This window comes from Phocoena phocoena, chromosome 19 (genome assembly GCF_963924675.1).
Source record: "Phocoena phocoena chromosome 19, mPhoPho1.1, whole genome shotgun sequence".
Lineage (NCBI taxonomy): Eukaryota > Metazoa > Chordata > Mammalia > Artiodactyla > Phocoenidae > Phocoena > Phocoena phocoena.
In genome coordinates this window covers 56,232,513-56,252,568 of record NC_089237.1, presented here as the reverse complement: position 1 = coordinate 56,252,568, position 20,056 = coordinate 56,232,513, and the positions used below count along the sequence as shown (strand labels likewise).

The 20,056-nt window shown below is 52.9% G+C and overlaps 1 protein-coding gene across 1 annotated transcript in view; it reads right to left on the bottom strand.

The window, feature by feature from the left end:
• Positions 1 to 2,915: 2,915 nt before the first annotated feature.
• Positions 2,916 to 20,056, bottom strand: part of COX10 (cytochrome c oxidase assembly factor heme A:farnesyltransferase COX10) — a 108,386-nt gene continuing 91,245 nt past the window's right edge. Inside the window, exons 6-7 of the mRNA XM_065897623.1 lie at positions 15,670 to 15,902; positions 2,916 to 3,319 (exon numbers count right to left, since the gene is read on the bottom strand). Coding sequence (XP_065753695.1) covers positions 2,916 to 3,319; positions 15,670 to 15,902 — 637 coding nt within the window. The remainder of the gene's footprint in view (positions 3,320 to 15,669; positions 15,903 to 20,056) is intronic.

Below are 20,056 nucleotides of genomic sequence, written 5' to 3'. Positions count from 1 at the left end.
AGCAGAAAAACCTTTGCTCTGGTCCCAGCACTGCCATGGGGCAGAGAAGTGCTGAGTCCTAGCTATTTTCTTAACAAGGCAAAAGGAGTGAGGATGGACTGAGAAAAAATACACGGTCAGAGGGAAATTCAACTCTGTATATCCGCAGAGCAAAGCACAGTTTCCGACAGCCTTGTTTTTTCCCTCTAGCATCAGGGCATGGGGCACTCAAAGTGTATTTAAAGCGCAATAAAGGTGTTTTGATTGGGCAAGACAGACCCTATTTTTATGTCTGAAAACACAAACCAATCCTGGGAAGAGGCAACGAACAGCATCCCCCTCACTGTCGGCCTACAGAGACAGACCCTTTGGTGAAATTTGGTTTTATCCTCAACGGATACAGTGGTTTCACTAAAAGGAAGTTGGTACAATTTTCCCAGAGTCAGAAGGAATAGCGTGTTAGGAATCATGTTTCTTAAAAAGCTAAATAAGGAAACTGGACATGACCCGTTTCCTTGTCATTAGTTTGCCATATTATGAAATAAAGGCCAAGTGCAATCCCGTTTCAAAGCACAGGCTTCTGCTCCTACCCGTGTGGCCCCCCTCCTGAGTCAGGGCCCCCAGCTTGAGTCCTGTCCTTGCAGCCACTGGCCTGACAGGCTGAGCGAAACTCTGCAGATCAGGTCCAGACAGTGCGTCCCAGGCTGGGCTCCTGACATGGCCAGGGAGTCACCAGGGTGAGCAAACTCAGACCCTCCCGTCTTTAACCTTGGGTCCCTGGGAGGTCCTCTGCACGTGCTCCTGTCTCCCCAGTGGGGTGACAGGATTTCCCAGAGACCTGCCGAGGGATGCTTGAAACACACGGGCTTCACCGTGCGGGAAATGCTACTGGTCATCGGCCAGGGTCAGAACACCTGGCTGTGGAGGTGAAGCCCCGGGACGTCAGAAGCCCAGGTGACCGAGCAGCTCTCTGGGCTCTAGGGCTGAGGGGGTCATGGGAGCGTGAATTCCACGTTCCCGCAGGAATGAAGGGACAGGGGTCTGGGGAGGTGGTGGTCTGAGCACAGGGTAGCCCCAGGGAGGTGTGAGAAGCAGCACGGTGGTGGGGTGGGGGTGGGGGTGGCAGTGAGGGGTTCCCGTGGAAGGGTCTCATCCTGGGGTCTGAGCACCAAGGAGCTGAGACATCATTGGTTGTGCAGACTGCACACTGGGCACTGTATTTTCTGAGCCGGGGAACGACAAGTGAGGAGGTCAGAGAGGCCTCAAGGACCATTTCTAGGGCGATGGTTTTGAAGGGAGGGGAAGGGAGAGACTAGGTGATCCAGAGCAGAGGGTGGGTGTCAGGCGGATTCTTTCGGGAGCGCAGGCTGCTTGCTTCCACCCCCTCAATAAGAAACATCTCCGGGTGGGGCATTCTGCTCCCCTCCCAGCTCATGAAAGTGAGGCAAGTGTTATCGGTTCCACCAGGAACCAGAGATGGAGTGGAATGACGCCACACACACTATGGTTCAAGGTGCTGGTTTATTGCAGCAGGAAGAGAACCGACTCGCTTTACAAATCTGAGGGCTGTGGATGTCCCCGCAAGACACACTCATGCCAGTTCCCACAGTGCCACCTGGATGCAGCCAAGAGGTGATGTTTCAGGTAAGCAGAGACAGAAATCACATGCTACCTGCAATCGCTGTGGAGTTTTGAGAGAACAGGCATATTGCAGGCACTGTTTAAGTGTTGCATAAATTCCCAGATGGATTCCTTCCGGGGCACTGAGTAACTAAAGTATCCTGTTAAGCTTCAAGACCTTCGGGCAAACGGGACAGACAGTGGACAAGCCGGTGCGTGTGGGGGCTGAGGAGACTGCTGGGACGGAGGCCAGCCCTGTCTGCGGGGACCCATGCGCCTCCCAGGACCATTAAGCACCCCCATCCGGAGTCCAGCTCCTGCTTCTGGCTCTCCAAGCCGCTGGACGTGTGGAGGCTAATTTCTGAATTTAGAAGACAGCAGGATGGAAATGTGTTCCTCACTAAAGGGACAAGAATGTGAGCTATGTGGGCCGGCTGGCCCCTTTCTGATTTCCCTTCTCACTCAGCCTTGAGCCGAGCTGATGACCGCAGCAGTGACTAAAGAGGACGAGATGGATCAGAGCCGGAGGGATTTCTAGTTTTAAGTCTAGCATGACCCTTCCAGAAAGAAACGCTCTGACACCTCTGATATTTTAAAGTGAACTTTAAAGATGCCTTTGATTCCTTGGAGTTTCTGAAATGCTGATACGTGATAGGGTGGGCAGTGGGTGGTCTGGTCTGAGATTCCCCAGACAACCGTTTGGAATTCCTCCCGCAGAGGCTGGGCAGCAGCATGTCCTTGGCGTTCTGTTATCGTCTGAGGGAAAATGAGGCTGAGGATGTGTGTGGGACAGAGGAAGGTGGACCCGGGGGCCCTGGCTCATTCACAGGAAGGGGGGCTGCGACTGGCAGCCTGCATTTCTTCTGACAGCCGGCGAGGGACCAGAGGCCACGGAACCACAGATACCAGAGTGCGAGTGTGCACCTCGTCCGGCCACCCCGGTCGGCACCTGGGGAGTGTGTGTGGAGGGGCTAAGGAAGGTGTGCTTGCACTTCTACCTGAGGGAGAGGACAAAGTGGGTGGGGTTATAGGAAGAGCTCTGTAAAGACCCTCAAAGAGAAATGCGCTCGTCACGTAAAACTGCGGAGCCAACCCAATTCTTATTTGGGGAGCATTTTGGATATCACCGTGCAAAGAGTTGTCGAGTGATCACCGAGCACCAAATTAGTTTACAATCTTGTTCTCAACACAGCGACTTCTCTCCCGGTGCTTTGGAATTACCAAAATATCCTTGCCTAACAGCAAAGGGGGAAAAAAAAAAAACCCCTGTGCGTCTCCCTGGATGATTTTTGCTCCTCCCCACGCGCCGGTCGCCGTCAACTCTGCGGCCCGCCCGCGTCGCCCTGCGCAGCCGGCCTCTTGCAGGTCAGCATCAGCAGCAGGAAAAGGGGCAGATGCCAGAGGCTGCAGAAGAACAGCTTCCGGGAGCTCTTCCGGTCTGCGTCCCTGTAGAACCGAAAGCTGAGGTAGGAAATGTACAGGTTGATGGGGAGGGCGATGACGGGGAAGGTCCACGTGGTGACGTCCAGGGCTGGGGCCGCGGCGGACATTGCGACCAAGGCCAGGCAGTGGCGCAGGGCGACGCGCCGGCACAGGTCCGGGTGGGTGACCGACATCATGCAGTAGCCGCCCCGGGAGTAGTCTTCGCGGAGGCCCCAGCTCAGCGCGTTGAAATGAGGAAACTGCCAGGAGTAGAGGATTCCTCCCAAAAGACACGCTCCTGCACAGAGGTTTGGGGAAGCAAGACACGCCGTCATCAGAGATCCACAGAGGCACCCTTTCCGACAGCTGCCGGCCCTGGCGGCGCGCTCCCACCCCGCAAGCCAGACTCCCTCGGGTCCTCGCGCGTCTGCGCTTCCCTCTCTGCTCGGAGATGGAGGTGGGCGGGGGCGGGAGGCTTCCCACAAGGCTGAGCACCTGTGGCACCTGACCGCCCCCCGCCCCCTGCGGTGCCAACACCGCGACAACAAAGGAGGTCACGTTCAGGGGCGGCCCAGTCCCAGAGGGCCTTCTGGGCCGGGCTTTTAGCTCTGTTTCCACCAGCCGGCTCGCGAGTGAGGGGCTTGGTCAGCGAGGTGGAAGGCCGCTCCGGGCAGGTGGCAGCTCCCCGCTCAGCACCGACAGAACCGCAGTCCTTATGGGCGGCACCGGGGACGCGGGGGCAGCAGGCGGGGCGCACGGCCCGCACCGCAGGGAGGGCGGGGGACTCCCCAGCGCAACCTGAATACGCAGAGCGGCACAGGGGCAAAGGCTCTGCTGTTTCTCAGAACAGGTGAACACCTGAGCACCCTTTCTCCGGAACTGGATCTTCCCCCCAACACGGTGGGGTGAAGGCTGCCAGTTACTGAGTGCCTCCTTCTAACGAAGACTTCTACAGTCACCTCACTTAATCCGACTGCAGGACTTGAGGTAGGTTTTATAATCCTCATTAAGCGAACGAATCAGATGATGCTAAATTCTCCAACAAGAGGTGAAGGAGGAACTCAGCGGGAGCCCGTCTGATTGCAGCCCCGGCTCCCCCGCGGCACTGGACCGGGTCTCCGGAAGGGGCTGCAGCCATTCCTGAGCGGACGGTTCATTCCTCCTCTCCTCACACAGGGCGTGTTCCCCGAGCGCCCACTGAGAGGCAAGCGCGGCCTAGGCACCGCGGATGCAGCGTGAGCGCCGAGCCACGTGGGCCGGGTTCCCGCAGAGCCGCGCATCCAGAGGCCCGCGGCGGCTGTGCAAAAGCATGTGCAAGGGGGGCGCAGGGCACCGGTGCGCAGCGCACGGGGGCGCAGCGCATGGAGCGGAGCAGACGTCTAGAGGAGGACGTCTGCGCCCAGAGAGGAGTGACCAGGCCAGTGCGGTAATCAAGGCCCCCGGGCAGGAGGCGCGGCAGTCACAGCATGACAAGAAGACTAGGGCGTGTGTTAGGATCCACAGAGCCGTACATCAGAACAACAAGGTCGATATTACTGTATGATAATCTAAAAAGTAAATTAAAATAAAGAAGGCAGGCATGTGTCTGGAGTGCAGAGAGCAGCGGGGCCAGGCTCCAGGATCAGCCAGAGGGACGGGCAGGGCCACCCGCCCCCGCTCTGCAGGCGGCGCCAAGGACTGTTCCATCCTCGGAGCAGCAGGAAGCCATGGAGGGGACCTAACGCGTGAGAGCGCACATGTGCGTGTGGCGAGAGGGGCTGAGGAGAGGGGCCCTGGTGAAAGGACACACCGGAGGGGCCCAGGCAGCTCTGGACGGATCACTCGGGAGAGGAGAGATGAGGGGAGTGAGGATCGGGGCGGTGATGGCGCAGCAGGAGAGATGGGCCTGAGAGGGACCAAGGAGGCAAAGGTGACAGGACGTGAGTGCAGAGAAGGGAGAGAGGCGTCGGGAGCGATTCCTGGGCCCAGGGGTGCCCGGAGACCTCGCGCCCTAGAGGACACACCCGGAAGCCGTGCAGGGCAGCTCCTAAGGGTAACTCTGGTGTGTTCGGTCTGACACGCCCTTGGGATATCCACACGGCAAGTCGTGAGGAGGGTCTGGGCTGCGATGCGTCCCCCACCGGGTGAGCCACCTATCCCATCACTACCTGTTTCCTTTCCCCTCCGGGATGTGAACTCCGTGAGGGTTCGTTCCTCTTTTTTTCATCTCCAGAGAGAAGTGCTGCATACCATGGGGCAAAGGGTCCTCCAGCCCAGCCCCGGAGCCCACGTGCACAGAGAACTGCTCCACAAAAGCCATTCCCAAGACCCCCGTTTCCAGCACTGACATGTGAACCTTAGGACCTTCTACTGCCCCTGCTTCCTTCCTCCTCGGAGGGTCCTGGACGCGCTGACTCACTCGGGGTTCCCTGTGTCTCAGACCCCCACCTGCCTCTGGGGCCCCTGATCCGAGAACTGGGGGATTGAAGACCCACTGGAACCCACCCTGGGAAGCACTGTGCTGCAGGGGGCTTGAGCATGTGCACCCACTGTCCTGTCTTAGATGGTGATGCAGATCTTCTGAGCCCCTCGTCTGTGGGAACGTGCAGAAAAACAGGGCGGGGTCTGGGGCAGCGACTGCTAACACAGGACCCTGAGCAGGAGAGAACACAGTCAAATCACTGAGAGTCCTCCAGAGAGTAAGCGTGGGCTCCAAGTCCTGCCACGCACCTGCCGGAGAGGATCAGAGGAAGGAAGCCGCTCTTCATTTTGGATCTTTATTTGTGAGTCAACCGACTCCTCGTCAGCCTTCCAATCCAGAAGGAAAATAACAAAGACTTGCCCTTAGGGTCCCTATTTTGGTAGGGTGGCTGTCAAATCCCCTCCAGACCATTTTAACCCTATCTATAACTAGCACATATATACATCTTCATTCACGTAGACACATTCCAATTTGAACAGCAAAAGCAGCTACTGGGACTCCCCTGGTGGTCCAGTGGTTAAGACTGTGCTTCCACTGCAGGGGACGCAGGGTCGATCCCTGGCTGGGGACCTAAGATCCCGCATGCCGTGGGGCCAGGAAAAAAAAAAAAAAAGAAGCAGCTACTATTTGTTGAATCTGGTGGCAAACAGAGGACAGTGTCAGCCACCCACCAGGTACGACCCTGGAGGCCAGAGAGGCAGCGGCCAAAGCGACAGAGCCCTGCACGGGGCCCAGCGGGAGGCGCACACGACGCAGGCGACACTGACGGCTGCTACTCAGAGAATCAAAAGAGGGCGGCAGGATGGGCGACCTGGGAGTGACTGCTCAGGGAAGGCGTCCCCACAGGTGGTGTGTGAGCCACGTCTCAACTGCACTGATCCTGGGAAGAGTCACTCGTCGTGTCTCTGGGAGACGTGCAGGCTGTGGGGAGGCATGGGGAGTGAGGAGACAGCCAGCAAGGGCGGGGCCGGATCTCAGGGTACCTGCACACCCGATGGGGAGGGGCATCTCCCCCAGAGCAGCGGAGAGCAGGGAGGGGGCACAGGCGGCAGAGACCACCAAGGGGACAGGTGGTTGGGGGGCACTGGAGAGGCACACACTGATGCCTTTTCCTCCGGGGGGACCCGCAAGGTTCATGGTGGAGACGTGAAGGTTCTCTCTGTGGCCGTATCAGGTTTGCCCAGCAGACATCCATCCCCACGAAGGCCTGGAGGCTTGTACGCAGGCCCGCGGAGGGGAATCACGTCCATGCTCTCCTGTTCCCGGCACCTTTCTACAGGCACAGCTGCTCTCACCTCACAGCTGAGAGATTAAGTAACTTGCCCAAGGCTATTCAGCACCCCGGCACCGTGTACCAGCACCTTCTCCTAGAAAGTTGTTGCCAAACAGCAACTGAAAACGGTAACAAGGGACTGCCAGGTGGTCATCAGAATGCCAGTGGAGCAGAGCAGAGGAAGGCTTGCTGGAAGGAGAAAGCCCACTTATCAAGATAAGAGTGCTGGTGCCTTAAAAAACAAACAAACAAACAACCAAGGTTGTTCAATTACAAACACACAGGTAATATTTTTCTTGACAGTGAGCACCCTTGGGGAATTAGCCAAGACAGAAGGGAAGGGGGCAGCACCCAGGTACAAGTGAAGTGGAAAACAGAGCGACAGAAGGAGACTTCTCCTTTGTATTCCGATGGCAAAACAGAGCCACCTCTGGATGTCAGAGGGGCCAGCACAGAGGAGGCAGTGTGACTGGTTCTCGGGGCACCAGGCCACTCGGAGGCTTTGAGCGCAGCCCTAGCCCAGGGGGGCCGACAAGACCAAGCTGTGTCCCCAGAGGAATGGCATCAGGGCTCACGTAGAGATGGGGGAGGGGATGGGTAGGTCAGGGCTCAGGAGCTGTTTTGCTCTTGCAATGGCCGAGAAAGAGCCAATTCAGCCAGGAAACCAGGCTCGAAACGGTTAAGACATCAGGCTCCCAAGTGGAATCTTGTCGTTCTCAAAAGCCCTCTTTTTTCCCGTGCCAATTGGAGTATTCTGTTTTGCTCAATACACGTTTTCAGTTATGCTTCTCCTTCAAATAACATAATTTTAAAAAAATCACTTTCGTAAGAGTGGCATGCTGCTTTCTCTGGGAGAGGAAATTGGGTAGGGGTTTGGGTCATGTCACAGATGAAAGAGCTTTAGAAATCACAGCTTAGCCTTCAAGGAGTGTAATCAGAAAACCCCACCCCACACAGCTCTCCTCGATGGGCTGCAAGGCCTCGGCTCCGTAAAAGATGTAAAACAAATGACTGTCTCCATCAAGATAAGGCGAGCTAGAACAGGAAGGCTGGAATTAGTCCAGGGGCCTTGGGGGAACCCACCTTCCTCGTGGGGGGAACATAAAGTCCTCGGTTTCCTGACTCAAAGGCTTCACCTCAGCCTCATCCCCACGAAGCAGTCTGTTTTCACTGGGCCCACGGTCTGTGACAACAAATATTTACTGTTTGCCCACCATAGGGCAGGCATGGTCTACCCTCAAGGCCTCTGCTGGAGTCTGGCCAGGGACAGAGACAAAACACAAGGGATCACAGCCCAGGAATGTCACCTTCGGTTCAGGGCTTCAGGGGAGCACACAGGAGCAAGACCTCAGTCGGCCCTGGAGAGGTCAGGGAAGGCTTCCTGGAAGAAGTGATACGTAAACTGAGATTCAAAGATGGTCTCTGAGGTTCAATCCATTCACACAAGCCGTGCGTTTCCTCCTTCTCTGCAATGTGTTTTCTCATTTTCCTACCGGTCTGCAGAATCTTCATACATACTTGGTTTAATCGTATCCAGAAGAAATGTCTGCTTCCTTTCTTTTAATCAAATATCTGTTGGTCTATGAATACACAGGATACGGAAACTTGTGAGATAGTTGGCGTATCTGTGCGAACGGACTCTCCAGAGGACAGCAACTTCCTGAGATCATGATGCCATGATCCCAGTTTAGAGGCAACTCCAGAGAAGGGCCAGGTGTCAGCGGCCTTACTTCCTTCCCTCCACACACAGAAAACAGAGGTGAGCTTGTCGACTGTGCTGTGTGTGACCAGCTGAGGGGAACCCTTATCTCCTGGCACCCTCTCCGATTAGGGGGGCTCCTCAGGTGAGGCAAGGCCAGCCAGTGTCTTCCCAGTGACTCTTGGAAAATACTCTCGGAACATCTCCCAAGCATCTCTACGCCACACCGGCAGGTGGAGACCCTCACCCTTGTCCCCTCCGCTCAGGTTCGTAGCGTACTTCCATCATTTTGTTGGCAAACAGAGCCAAGGCAATCCCAGCCAATAGCTTCCCAACAGGGTGGAGACAAAAATCTCCAAGTTGGAGCTCTGACTCTGTATGGGCTCTTCCAAAACACACTCCTCTGGAACGGAGCTCAGTGGTTTCAGCTTGCTTTCTCTGCTGCCTGGCGGGCTTACGTTCAACCCTTCCCACCCCGACCCCAACCATTCACTGCCCTTCGCTGCCCACGCAGGGACTTGAAAAGGAGGAGAGACGCAGGTCCAGCAAAGCCTGGGCTGGGCTCGGGCAGTCCTCCCTCCGCGGACAGTGGGCTCCCTCTCTCCACGTGGCCCTCAGCAGCTTTGGGGTGTCGTGCTCATGTAAACTGGGGCTGGCTGGGGGAGCACAGCCAAGTCCAAAGCTTCATGGGCAGCAGTTTCAAAGCCCTTCTTTTGAGGGTGAACACAGAGGCGCCTGTGGGACGGGTCAGCCTCCCCCATGTGATGAAATTCCACGGCGCCGCAGAGAAAGGGAAGAGGACGGGGGCCAGTTCATCAACTGCATGGCGACAAAGGGGAGATGAAAAGTCCCCTGGAAATAGGAAATAAGAGTCGGCAATGGCCGCCTGCCCTTGAAGAATGCTCTGGCAGTGACTGGGGAATGATGAAGAGGCACGGCGAGGAGAAGGGATGCTCTCCCTGCCTCCCTCCACGGTCCACTCCGCACGGTTCCTTGCCCCGCTGTCCACGCCCCACCGTCCATGCGGAGCCGCCCGAGGTTTCATTTGAAGCACAGTTGGGGGAAGAGTCAGCACAAAGCCCTGACTCTGAGCAAGGTGACCCCTCCCCTCCTCTTCCCCCCGCTCCCCTGGGGGCTCCGAGCCTCTGTGGGTGCTCTAGGAAACTTACCTGCTCCCCACTCCCCAGCTCACACTTGAAGGTCTCTCCCTTTATCACCCGAGTATGAATCTGTTGAACAGAACTGACTAAATGTGCACTGCGGGCCAGGCCTCACCTACTGTGGTCCAGCTCCTGTGATCCTGCCCGGCTACGCGACCCGGGGGTGACAAGGCCGGGCCTTTTTGTGCCAAATGGTCGCCAATTACACCGCCGACCTCCGGCTCGCTGCGTGTTTCTCATATGGTCCTTCTGACTTTTTTGTTTCTTCGTCTTTGAAGACAAGAGGGCTCTAAATATCGTTTGGTTTGCTAATATTCCTGTAATGTCTCTTGGTCACTCTGTCTTTAGAAATGGCATTTATCTTAATCAATCTCAAGCTCTAAGACTAGTTATGGAAAAATCTCACACAAAAGGAATTTACTCGTTTTCGAGTTTGATTTCAAAGTGAGGCAGTGTTTTAAAGGAAAGCTTCAAAAGGGCTTGGGTTAAACAGTGCCTGGTACTTGTTAGCCCTCAATAAATATTTGTGGAATGAGTGAGTGAGTAAATTCTATTCTACCTTCTCATCCCAGAATAAAGGAGGTAAATAAAGTGAAACAGTATTTAACATTTTGTAGTTTACCAGCTGAGGCTAAAAAAACTCATTCTCTTTTTGTTACTAGAACCATCCATCTGTCAAATGTCACTTCCTGATAAGAGTCCGTCTCTGAGTCCTCATTTGTAACTGAATGTTGGCTGACATAATTAATGTTGACCACACAACAACATCTGAATTACAAACCAAAGGCCATTTACAAATCTCTTCAAGGCAGTCACCAGAAGCATGCCATAAGACCGGGGATTTATTCAAATATAGGAAAGACCCAAGACCGGGGATTTATTCAAATATAGGAAAATAACAAAACAGAATCTGAGCCTTTTTAAGAAATGGGGGTGATGGGAAGAGAGGTGGCTTTGGCATGGGAGAGGGGAAGGGACTTTAACCCGAAGCCTTCGGGATAAACTAGACCATCTCTGGAGGTGAACGCTGTTGAGAGGCTACCATGTGCGGCTCCAGGCCGGGCCAAGCAGGAGCATCTGCTGTCGGGCACTTATCCGCGGTGTGCCCCCCACCCCCACGCCCTCCCCAGGGCGTGCAGGTCACTTGTCTCCTTGCTGGCCACTGCCTGCAGAATCAAACCAAGCATTTCCATTCCTAAGGCAGCGAGCTGGCTGCACCATGGGCCAGCCCTCTTATTGGGCCTTCCTGAGTTTTAGTTGCTAAGCGTTTTTAATGTTTTCTGCTAACAGCAGTTACGCTCCCCCGCCCCCCGCCCAAAAAAAAGCAAAGTAATTAGGCAGGTGGGAGGAAAGGTCTAAGCCTGGGTCTCAGAGGAGAATGGACACAGGAGAAAATTCCACTGTAATGATCACCTCTATTGACACAAAAAGCGCTTTTAGGGCTGGGCTCTGGCTGGGGCTGGCACCCTCTGAAACAAAAATTCCACTGGGAGAGAAGAGCTAGCTGTTCACAGTTCTTTGTGCAGCTACAAAGCAGCAAACACCAAGAACACCTAATGTTTGTTTAGCTTTTACAATTTCCATCCGTTAGTCTGTTTGTCTTCACCTCACCCCCTCCCCCTGCCCACCAATCCAGCCTCACTCGCCCACCCACACTGAGCTGGATTCTGAAGGGTCACATCAAGCACAGGCTTTGGACCCACACCACTGGGGCATCTAGAACAGCGAGAAATTCTTTTCCACTAGCGGTAAAAACAAACAAACAAAGCCAACAACAACAATAATGTTGTGGGGAAAAGAAATCAGAACCCCATGGCTGTCTTATGTTTCACGTCTTTACTGGAGGCGGGAAGGCAGCACCATCTCTTCCGTGCTTGGTGCCCTGGAGGTCGTGATTGGCCCCGTGGCCACTACAAAAACCACAGAAAGATCTAGATGCTAAGAAGGGTGCTTCCGAACACTGCATTTCTTCATTCTGTCGGCCGTCTGGGAAGCACGCAGTTTTCTGTAGCTACAAATCTGGTATCTTTCCTCCCATCCAGAGTCAGTTCCTTCGAGGCAGGACCCTGAAGGTGAGGCTTCAGGATCCCCATCACACACGGCCCCGAGCTGCTGCCCCCCAATCGTAACCAATGTCTACCAAGCCCCAGGAAAGGGCTTCAGCCCAAGTCCACCTGGTCAGGGGGACGGCGACTGAAATGAACGCCGGGGCTGGTATGCGGCGTCCTGACGCGGAGGCACGGATTTCGGTCTGTGTAGACTTGTATGCCTACCAACCCCTGTGCACACACTTTCCGTTTCTTGGAAAGCACTTTCCCTCCTCAACTAAACGGGCCGCGACTTAACTCAGAAGTCACTCGGCTCCGAAGTCTTCCTGGACCGATTTGGGGGCCAATTTAAGAGAGCCCGGAGCCCCAGCTAAAGCTCTCTGCTCAGGGAAATACTTGATCACCGGCCTGCCTCTCCCTGAAGACTCTGAGACATGAGACACAAGTGAGAACCGGGACTGGGTTTCAGTGACCCTGTATCTCTCAGGGCCCCGCACGCAGTGGCGGCTGGGGGGACGGTTCGGGAAAGCGCGAGCCGAGCGGGCCTCTGTCACCTCTGTCACCCACCTCCCCCTCCCTCCCCAGCAGCAAGCTCGACAGAGTTTTCCAAACACTTCTCTCCTCATGGCTGCTCCACAGTGACCAGTTTTTGGAGGTTTAAAGACAAGATGGTTTGGAGATACCACAGAAGAAAGGAAACATTGCTGGCTGTTTTTTCTCAGAAGGGCTCCTTCAAACAAACACGTCCCCAAAGATAAGAACCCAGAAGAGATACAACAACCTCGGTAAATAGTACAGATGACACTGTTAGCGCATCTCTGATAATACCATCTGCCACGCCCTTGGCCCAAATCCCTCGGTATTTCCAGGGCATTCTAACAGTAAGAGCGCTCGCTGGTTCTGCCTTTTCAGATTGGCGGTTCTCAAATGTAGTCCCTGGACCAGGGGTATCAGCATCACGTGGGAACTTGTTAGAAATGCAGACTCTCAGGCACCTCCCCAGACCCACTGAGTCAGAAACTTTGGGGGAAGGGCCCAGGATCCTGAGTTTTAACAAGCCCTCCATCCAGGTGACTGATATGCACTAAAGTTTGAGCACCGTCGTGTTGGACTTTGGCTAGCGGCTGCCACAGTACAAAGTGCAGTTCTAGAAGATGATAAAACTATATAAAATCATAGCCAACTTAGTCCCTAAAATCCAGGAGTAAAAATCTTTCAACTACATTCTCTCAGATTCTGCCTTATTTCTTTGAGTCATTTCCTGCTGTACTCATAGGTGATGCTCAATATACATCTGGCGATTGACCTTGGAAATACCTTAGTTTTTTCAACTTTAAAACGGAAGCTACTTATCACTGTTTCATTCATCCATTATTTCATTTACTCAATTCATTCAAAGATCTACTTCTTAGCTCAAGTTGGCTCCACCTATCAAATTAATGTCTTGAAACTTCTGAAGCAATTGCAAGCATTATTTAAAGTAGCATTCCTCTTTCTGTATAAACCTCACAAGGCTTTGGGTGTGTGATTTGATCTGTGGTAATTAAGGATTCTGGGGGCAGTAAACCATGTTGTCATTGTGTGCCCCACAATGTACCTTCAAGATTTATACAAAAGGGATACAATAGAAGTCAATCGCAAAAACTGCAAAAGGACCTTCTTTTTGTGGCTTTACAAACCTTTCAGGCTGCTCTGCTTTACACCAGGGTCAGTTCAGGTAGATGAAGGGTCTCGTTTCTCAAGACAAACGTGCATTTTCAAGCCGCTACCTATAAAAGGTACAGCCTGGCCCTGAGCTGTTCCTCATTAATGAGTACCCAATACAAACAATTAACTTTGGATTGCAGAAATACTATACCTCAATTTAAAAGAAAATTTAAATATGCCCATTAGCATTTTAGCCAGATCCGGACTGTGGCTGAACAAATAAGGGCTCCACCTGGATGTGCGTCCTAAGTGGGAGGACCTGAAAAGCTTCTCTCTCTGGCCTCCAGGGAGGCAGCTCGAACACATGCTGAAGCCCAAGCTCTTCGCAGGAAACTACCAGGGGCCTCCAGCCTTCAGCAAGAACCTGGGTCCGAGGACCCTGCATGACAAAGGTGACCGAATTCTCCACGGCCCTGGACTGGACAGCCCTCACATACCTCCAAGCGATACCTGTGCCTGGGGCTGTCACACTTGGCCCTGACCCTGGCCCTGGCTGGGATTCCCTGGACAGAAAAGGTAGTTTCTGGTGCCTTGTTCCTTGTGACAGGTTTGAGGAAACTGAACAGGGCTGTGTCCATCCGGCAGGCAGGTGGCTTGGAGCAGGCATCCGAGGGCTTAGGCAGGAGGACGTGGATGGGAACAGAGCACACAGTGCGGGGCGGGCAGGGAGGCAGAGCCTGGAAGCGCCCTGCTTGCTTTCCAGTGTCTGGACGATGACTGGAAAGGCCTGGAGGGCACAGCAGGGGGAGGCTAGCTGGGTCAAGGGTGGGGATCCAGGCTGAACTGAACAGCAGGAATCTGACCAGGAGGTTTGGCAGTGCCCAGGTGGGCTCTTTAAATTTACAACTGAAAACCGCGGGTGGAGGGTGGGGGCGGGAGCTCATTCCTCATCTGGTCCAGGGATGCCAGAGCCCTGCTTTCCCTCCCACTTCCCTCACCCAAGACACAGATCGCTGATGGACCCAGTGCTTTCCCTCTAAGCCGGGAGGCATCTCCCTGTCCCAAAACAACAGCCAGGGAACAATCGGGAACCGCTCAGACTCTGCCAGTGCATCAAATCTCACGACCTTCCTTCATCTGTACTAATTAACACCAGCTTTACGATTGAGGGAGATTCAATAACAAGTCAGCAAATCCTCACAACAGCTCCATGAGAAGGGTCTTTCCAGTCCCAGGTGGGAGGCGAGGAGACACGGTGTAAGGAGGTCAAGTTTGGTTCTGAAGGGCAGCCAGCTAAGGCCGGGCGCGCCCCAAACCCAAGCCCCCTCCGCCAGGGCCAAGCCCTTCACCGATGGGCTGACGCCGTCTCCCGCTCGCAGGAGACTGGCCTCAGGCTCATCACAGAACAAACAGGCACACACGTTTCAGAATATTATATTCGCAGATTCATGAAATGCCAACATTTACAGGATATTAAAGCCACTGTAAGAGACAATCCTGGTAAAGGTGCAATCACCTTTGTAAGCTTCCAAATGGGAACGTAAGAGCTTTTACGAAAACGTTTCAGAAACATGGCTTCTAGGGCAACGGTTTATGGCCAACAGCCTTTTGATCGCTCATGTGAAAAATATGTACTTACATATATTGCCGGAAACCTCACCACTTCCTTCCTAAGCGTCGGTGAAAAACAATAATTACTTGACTAATTAGACTGTGAAACTTCCCTTACGGATGGTAAAAAGGAGCTATTTTCACCCCACAAATTTACTTGTGACATCCCAGCCAAAAAACTGGAGGAATGTTTCAATGGTTTTATTGTAGACAGCATGAAAAATGTAAGCAAATCATATAAAAATAAATTAGAAACTAATGAAAATAGTCTGTCCTCTCCTAAGAGGGGAAAACAGTCTGGTTCTGGGGGAGTGAAGAGCTGGTGCAGCAGGCCTGCTGACAAGGCAGCATCCGCTGTGCCCGGGCCGGCCCTGACACCCACTCCAGGATCGGGACCGACCCCACACAGCACCAGGCCTGCCTTGGCTCCTGACTTTCAGGTGCTTTCTTCTCATTCTACCTGTTGCCCTTTGTTTTCTCTCAGCCCTTCCCTACTGGTGAGAGCATCTGTTCACCCAGAAGCCAGGCTGACACGGTCTCCCTGCAGCTCTACACTCGATACTTCCGACAGCCACAACCGCACACGTGCCAAAGGACTGGTACTGAATAGAACGGCATCTACCACCAAGTACCGCAGCTCAGGGAAGGAAGTGGCCTCTGACCAGCGGTGTTAGCGCATGGAAGAGCCCCTGAGCTCACGGGGCCAGCACCCAGGCCCCGGGTCTGTGGAGAGACGCTGAGACACTCACCAGCATCCAGGCTGCCCGTGGCCGCGGTCCAGCCCATGAGGGGAGGGATGGCCCCCACGACGGCTCCCACCCACGTGTTGGCAATGCTGATCCTCTTGAGCGGGGTGTAGCAGCAGGTGTACAGGAAAATGTTGAAGAGCCCCAGAGCTCCCGTGAGTGGGTTTACGCCCCAGGTCAGAAGGGCAACTCCCGGAACTGCACAGCAAGTGGCAAAGGACACAGCTAGCAACGGGCTGGAAGAGAGCAGGGGACACAGAGCCATCACTTTCAGCTCCAGGCAATCACGACGTGGGGCACAGGTACAGGGAAGCGAGCAGGGGGTGGTGCTGGCCTGGCTTCTGCCCTGAACCAGGACATCCTCTGGATGACATTTACAACGAGGAGGGACTGGCTTGCAGGAGCTCGGGCTGCTCCTCCTGGCTTTGCCAGCCGGGGCTAACGAAGTGAAGAGAGTGGAGGCCGACGAGGCCCGGATTCAACAGGAGGCCCTGCCCCACCTCCCAGGCCGCAGGATGTCCCGGCCTCCCTGTCCTTATCTGAGCAGCAGTGACCGCCCCCTCTTCCCAGGGCTGACGTGAGGGCTGCCCAACACGGCACCTGCTTTGCACACGGTTCTGTTGCACAGCTGGTGGGAAGTTAAGTGATCGTGACAGATGAACCCTTCGGAACCCAGGATTTAGGATTTGGGCAAAAACCAGTATCTTACTTCTGGAAGCAGTTCTGTCCATTTACTTATTATTTATTTAAAAACATCACCCAGTTAGTACTAATGCGTAAGGACAGTGTGTCTGAGTACCACTACGTGTAATAAATTACAGGCTCAGCACGGCACCAGCTCTGGGCCAGCAATGAGACACCAGGGGCCGCCCGCGGTGATCACGCTGCCCGGCCGGACCATGGTTTATGGACACACAGCTTTCAAAAGAGGTGGCACAACGCCCTATATGTAAGTTGTCAGATAAAAGTCTACAGCACTAAAGATGACCGCAAGCCTGGTTCCCAACAGAGCCTACTTTATACAGTGGACTTCCTGGGGCCTCTTGTGAAAGGCTTTTCGAAAGTGTGGAAACTGCATCTACTAGTCCCTGCCCATCTGCATGTTTCTTTACTCCCCTGGAGAAACCTAAGGAGGGCGCTTCAGCCTGTCTCCTCCTTGGAGAAGCCACGGCTCACTCGCAGGCCCCAGCACGTGCCCACGGGGACACAGGTGTCATGGGTGCAGCTCCGAGGGTGCTCTGGTTTTAGGGAGGCCGGCTCGCGTCCCTGCAGGCACACGTGTGGGTGCGGCCATGTCCCTAACACTGCCTGTCTGTCCCTCAAGGAAAAGACAAGATGCGGGGGGTTGGGCGGGGCGCCCCCAACCCCTCAGCAGACATCCTTCCCTCTTACTATGAGTGATGGATACCTTCATCTTGACTTCTTCCTCCCATTTTCTCTCTCATTTTTAAAGGTAAGCGCTCCAGTTTTGCTCTTGTGCAATCCCCTCCCTGTCTGTCTTTCACCTTCTCCCTCCACTGAGCCACATCCTCACGTCAACGGCCTTGTTCACATTTCTCCAAGGTCTGACCATCCCCTCCAAACCCAACTAGCCTTGACTTCCCCATCCCTCCCTCTGCTATCGGCCCCAACTCTCTCCCTCACACCTACTGAAGCAGATTTCTCTCTGCTGTGACCTGGATAAACACCATGCGATACACACCATGTGACCTGGACCACCTAGCTTCCCTGTAGAGCGGACACACAGTTTTCCAGGGGCATGGGGAGGAAGACACCTGGGGTCACCTCTCACATTGGTCCAGAAAGTGGAACTGAAATGGCTGATAAGCAGTGCAAAAACTGTAACTGCTGTTCTTCTTTCAATCAGGTACTTTATAGCTTACAAGAACAGATTTTTTTTTTCCCTATGGGACTCTGAAAAGCTAGTTTTATTGGGGTGGAAGAAAAATGTGGCTCATAAACATTTTTATTTTTCCTGAATTGGACCTTGTGGGGAAAAAAAAAGGCTGTTCACTCCTTCTCCAAGGACTGTGGAAGCCAGTTGGATTCAAAGGTATTAGTGTTGTAAAAAGCCCTTTTACAAAAGTGCGCGTGAATTTAATTTATTGAGATAGGCGATTTTACGTGGAAGTTTAGTTTCTGACCCTTGTCGGAATCACAGAAAATCATGAGACTCAAGTTTGGTGTTTAAATCTGTGCTCAGGGGCACGAATGAAAATTGGGTAGGTTGACAAACCATGTAAACAAAAATGAGGATATCCACCCTGGTAGGGATGATCACTCTCAGCGCCCAGATACTCAAGGAACCCATTTCCTGCCTGGTCCAAGGAGCCTGGGGTCGGCTCATGTTGTGGGTAAAAGTGTCCCAGTGACTATATCTGTGAAGTTTATACTCCTGTGCTTTATTTTTCATAAACATATATGTTTATCAACAGAGGAATGGATAAAGATGTGATACTTATATACAATGGAATGTTACTCAGCCATAAAAAAGAATAAAATAATGCCCTTTGCAGCAACGTGGATGGAACTAGAGATTGTCATACTGAGTGAAGTTAAGTCCGACAGAGAAAGACAAATATCATATGATACCACTTATATGTGGAATGTATAGTCACAGATGTAAAAAACAAACTTATAGTTACCAGGGGATAAGGGGGGAGGGGTAAATCAGGAGACTGGGATTGACATATACACACTACTATATATAAAATAGATAACTAATAAGAACCTACTGTATAGCACAGGGATCTCTACTCAATACTTTGTAATGGCCTATATGGGAAAAAAAAACCTAAAAAAAGAGTGGATAGTTGTATATGAATAACTGATTCACTTTGCTGTATACCTGAAACTAACACAACACTGTAAATCAACTATACTCCGATAAAAATTTTTTAAAAATAAAATTAAGGGGCTTCCCCGGTGGCGCAGTGGTTGAGAGTCTGCCTGTCGATGCAGGGGACATGGGTTCGTGTCCCGGTTCGGGAAGATCCCACATGCCGCGGAGTGGCTGGGCCCGTGGGCCATGGCCGCTGAGCCTGCGCGTCCGGAGCCTGTGCTCCGCAACGGGAGAGGCCACAACAGTGAGAGGCCCGCGTACTGAAAAATAAATAAATAAAATAAAATTAAATTAAATTTTAAAAAAATTTAAAAAGTACTTACTCTCCCCCCTACATCTGAGGAAAGGAAGGAGAGAGGGCGGAAAAAAACCCATAAAAGTAACACATGTTCATTTCCAAAAATTTGGAAGGACAGAAAATCACACAAAATATTCTAAATTAGCTTTTCAAAGAAACATTGGTTTATAGCTTTCTAGCCTTTTTTTTTTTTTTTTTTGCGGTACGCGGGCCTTTCACTGTTGTGGCCTCTCCCGTTGCGGAGCACAGGCTCCGGACACGCAGGCTCAGCGGCCATGGCCCACGGGCCCAGCCGCTCCGCGGCATGTGGGATCTTCCCGGACCGGGGCACGAACCCACGTCCCCCGCATCGGCAGGCAGACTCTCAACCACTGCGCCACCAGGGAAGTCCTCTAGCCTTTTTCCAATGATACAAATACTTTAAAAATAACTGAAACAGGGACTTCCCTGGTGGCGCAGTGGTTAAGAAACTGCCTGCCAATGCAGGGGACACGGGTTTGAGTCCTGGTCCGGGAAGATGCCACATGCCACAGAGCAACTAAGCCCGTGCGCCACAACTACTGAGCCTGTGCTCTAGAGCCCGCGTGCCACAACTACTGAAGCCTGAGCGCCTAGAGCCCGTGCTCCGCAACAAGAGAAGCCACCGCAATGAAAAGCCCGTGCACCTCAATAAAGAGCAGCCCCTGCTCGCCGCAACTAGAGAAAGCCCACGTGCAGCAACAAAGACCCAATGCAGCCAAAAATGAAGAAAGAAAGAACTACTTTGCTTGGCTCTTTAAAAAAAAAACCAAAAACTGAGAACACAATGAATTGTGGTTTTGTTGCTTATTCTATTTTCAATATATCTTAATCATTTCCCTATGCAGTTAAGAATTATTTCACACCATTATCGTTAATAGTTACATAGTGGCCTATTCCGTGGATATACCGCAATTAATTCAATCAATATGTCTTTTTGGACACAGCATTTTTCCAGTTTTTAATTAGAAATAATGTTGGGATGAATATCTCATAGACAGGTCGTTGTTCACAGCTCTGACTATAATACATTCTGAGGATAAGTTCCCAGATCACTGAGTCAGATGACATGAACATTTTTAGGGGTTTTGACTTGTACCCCAGCCTGTACTCGAGAGTTTATACTAGTTTACACTCCCACCAGCAGCATATGAGAAAGCCTATTCCCAGAACCCGTATCAACACTGGGCACGGCGGCATTGAAAACAAAACAAAAGTGAACAAAGTCAGAC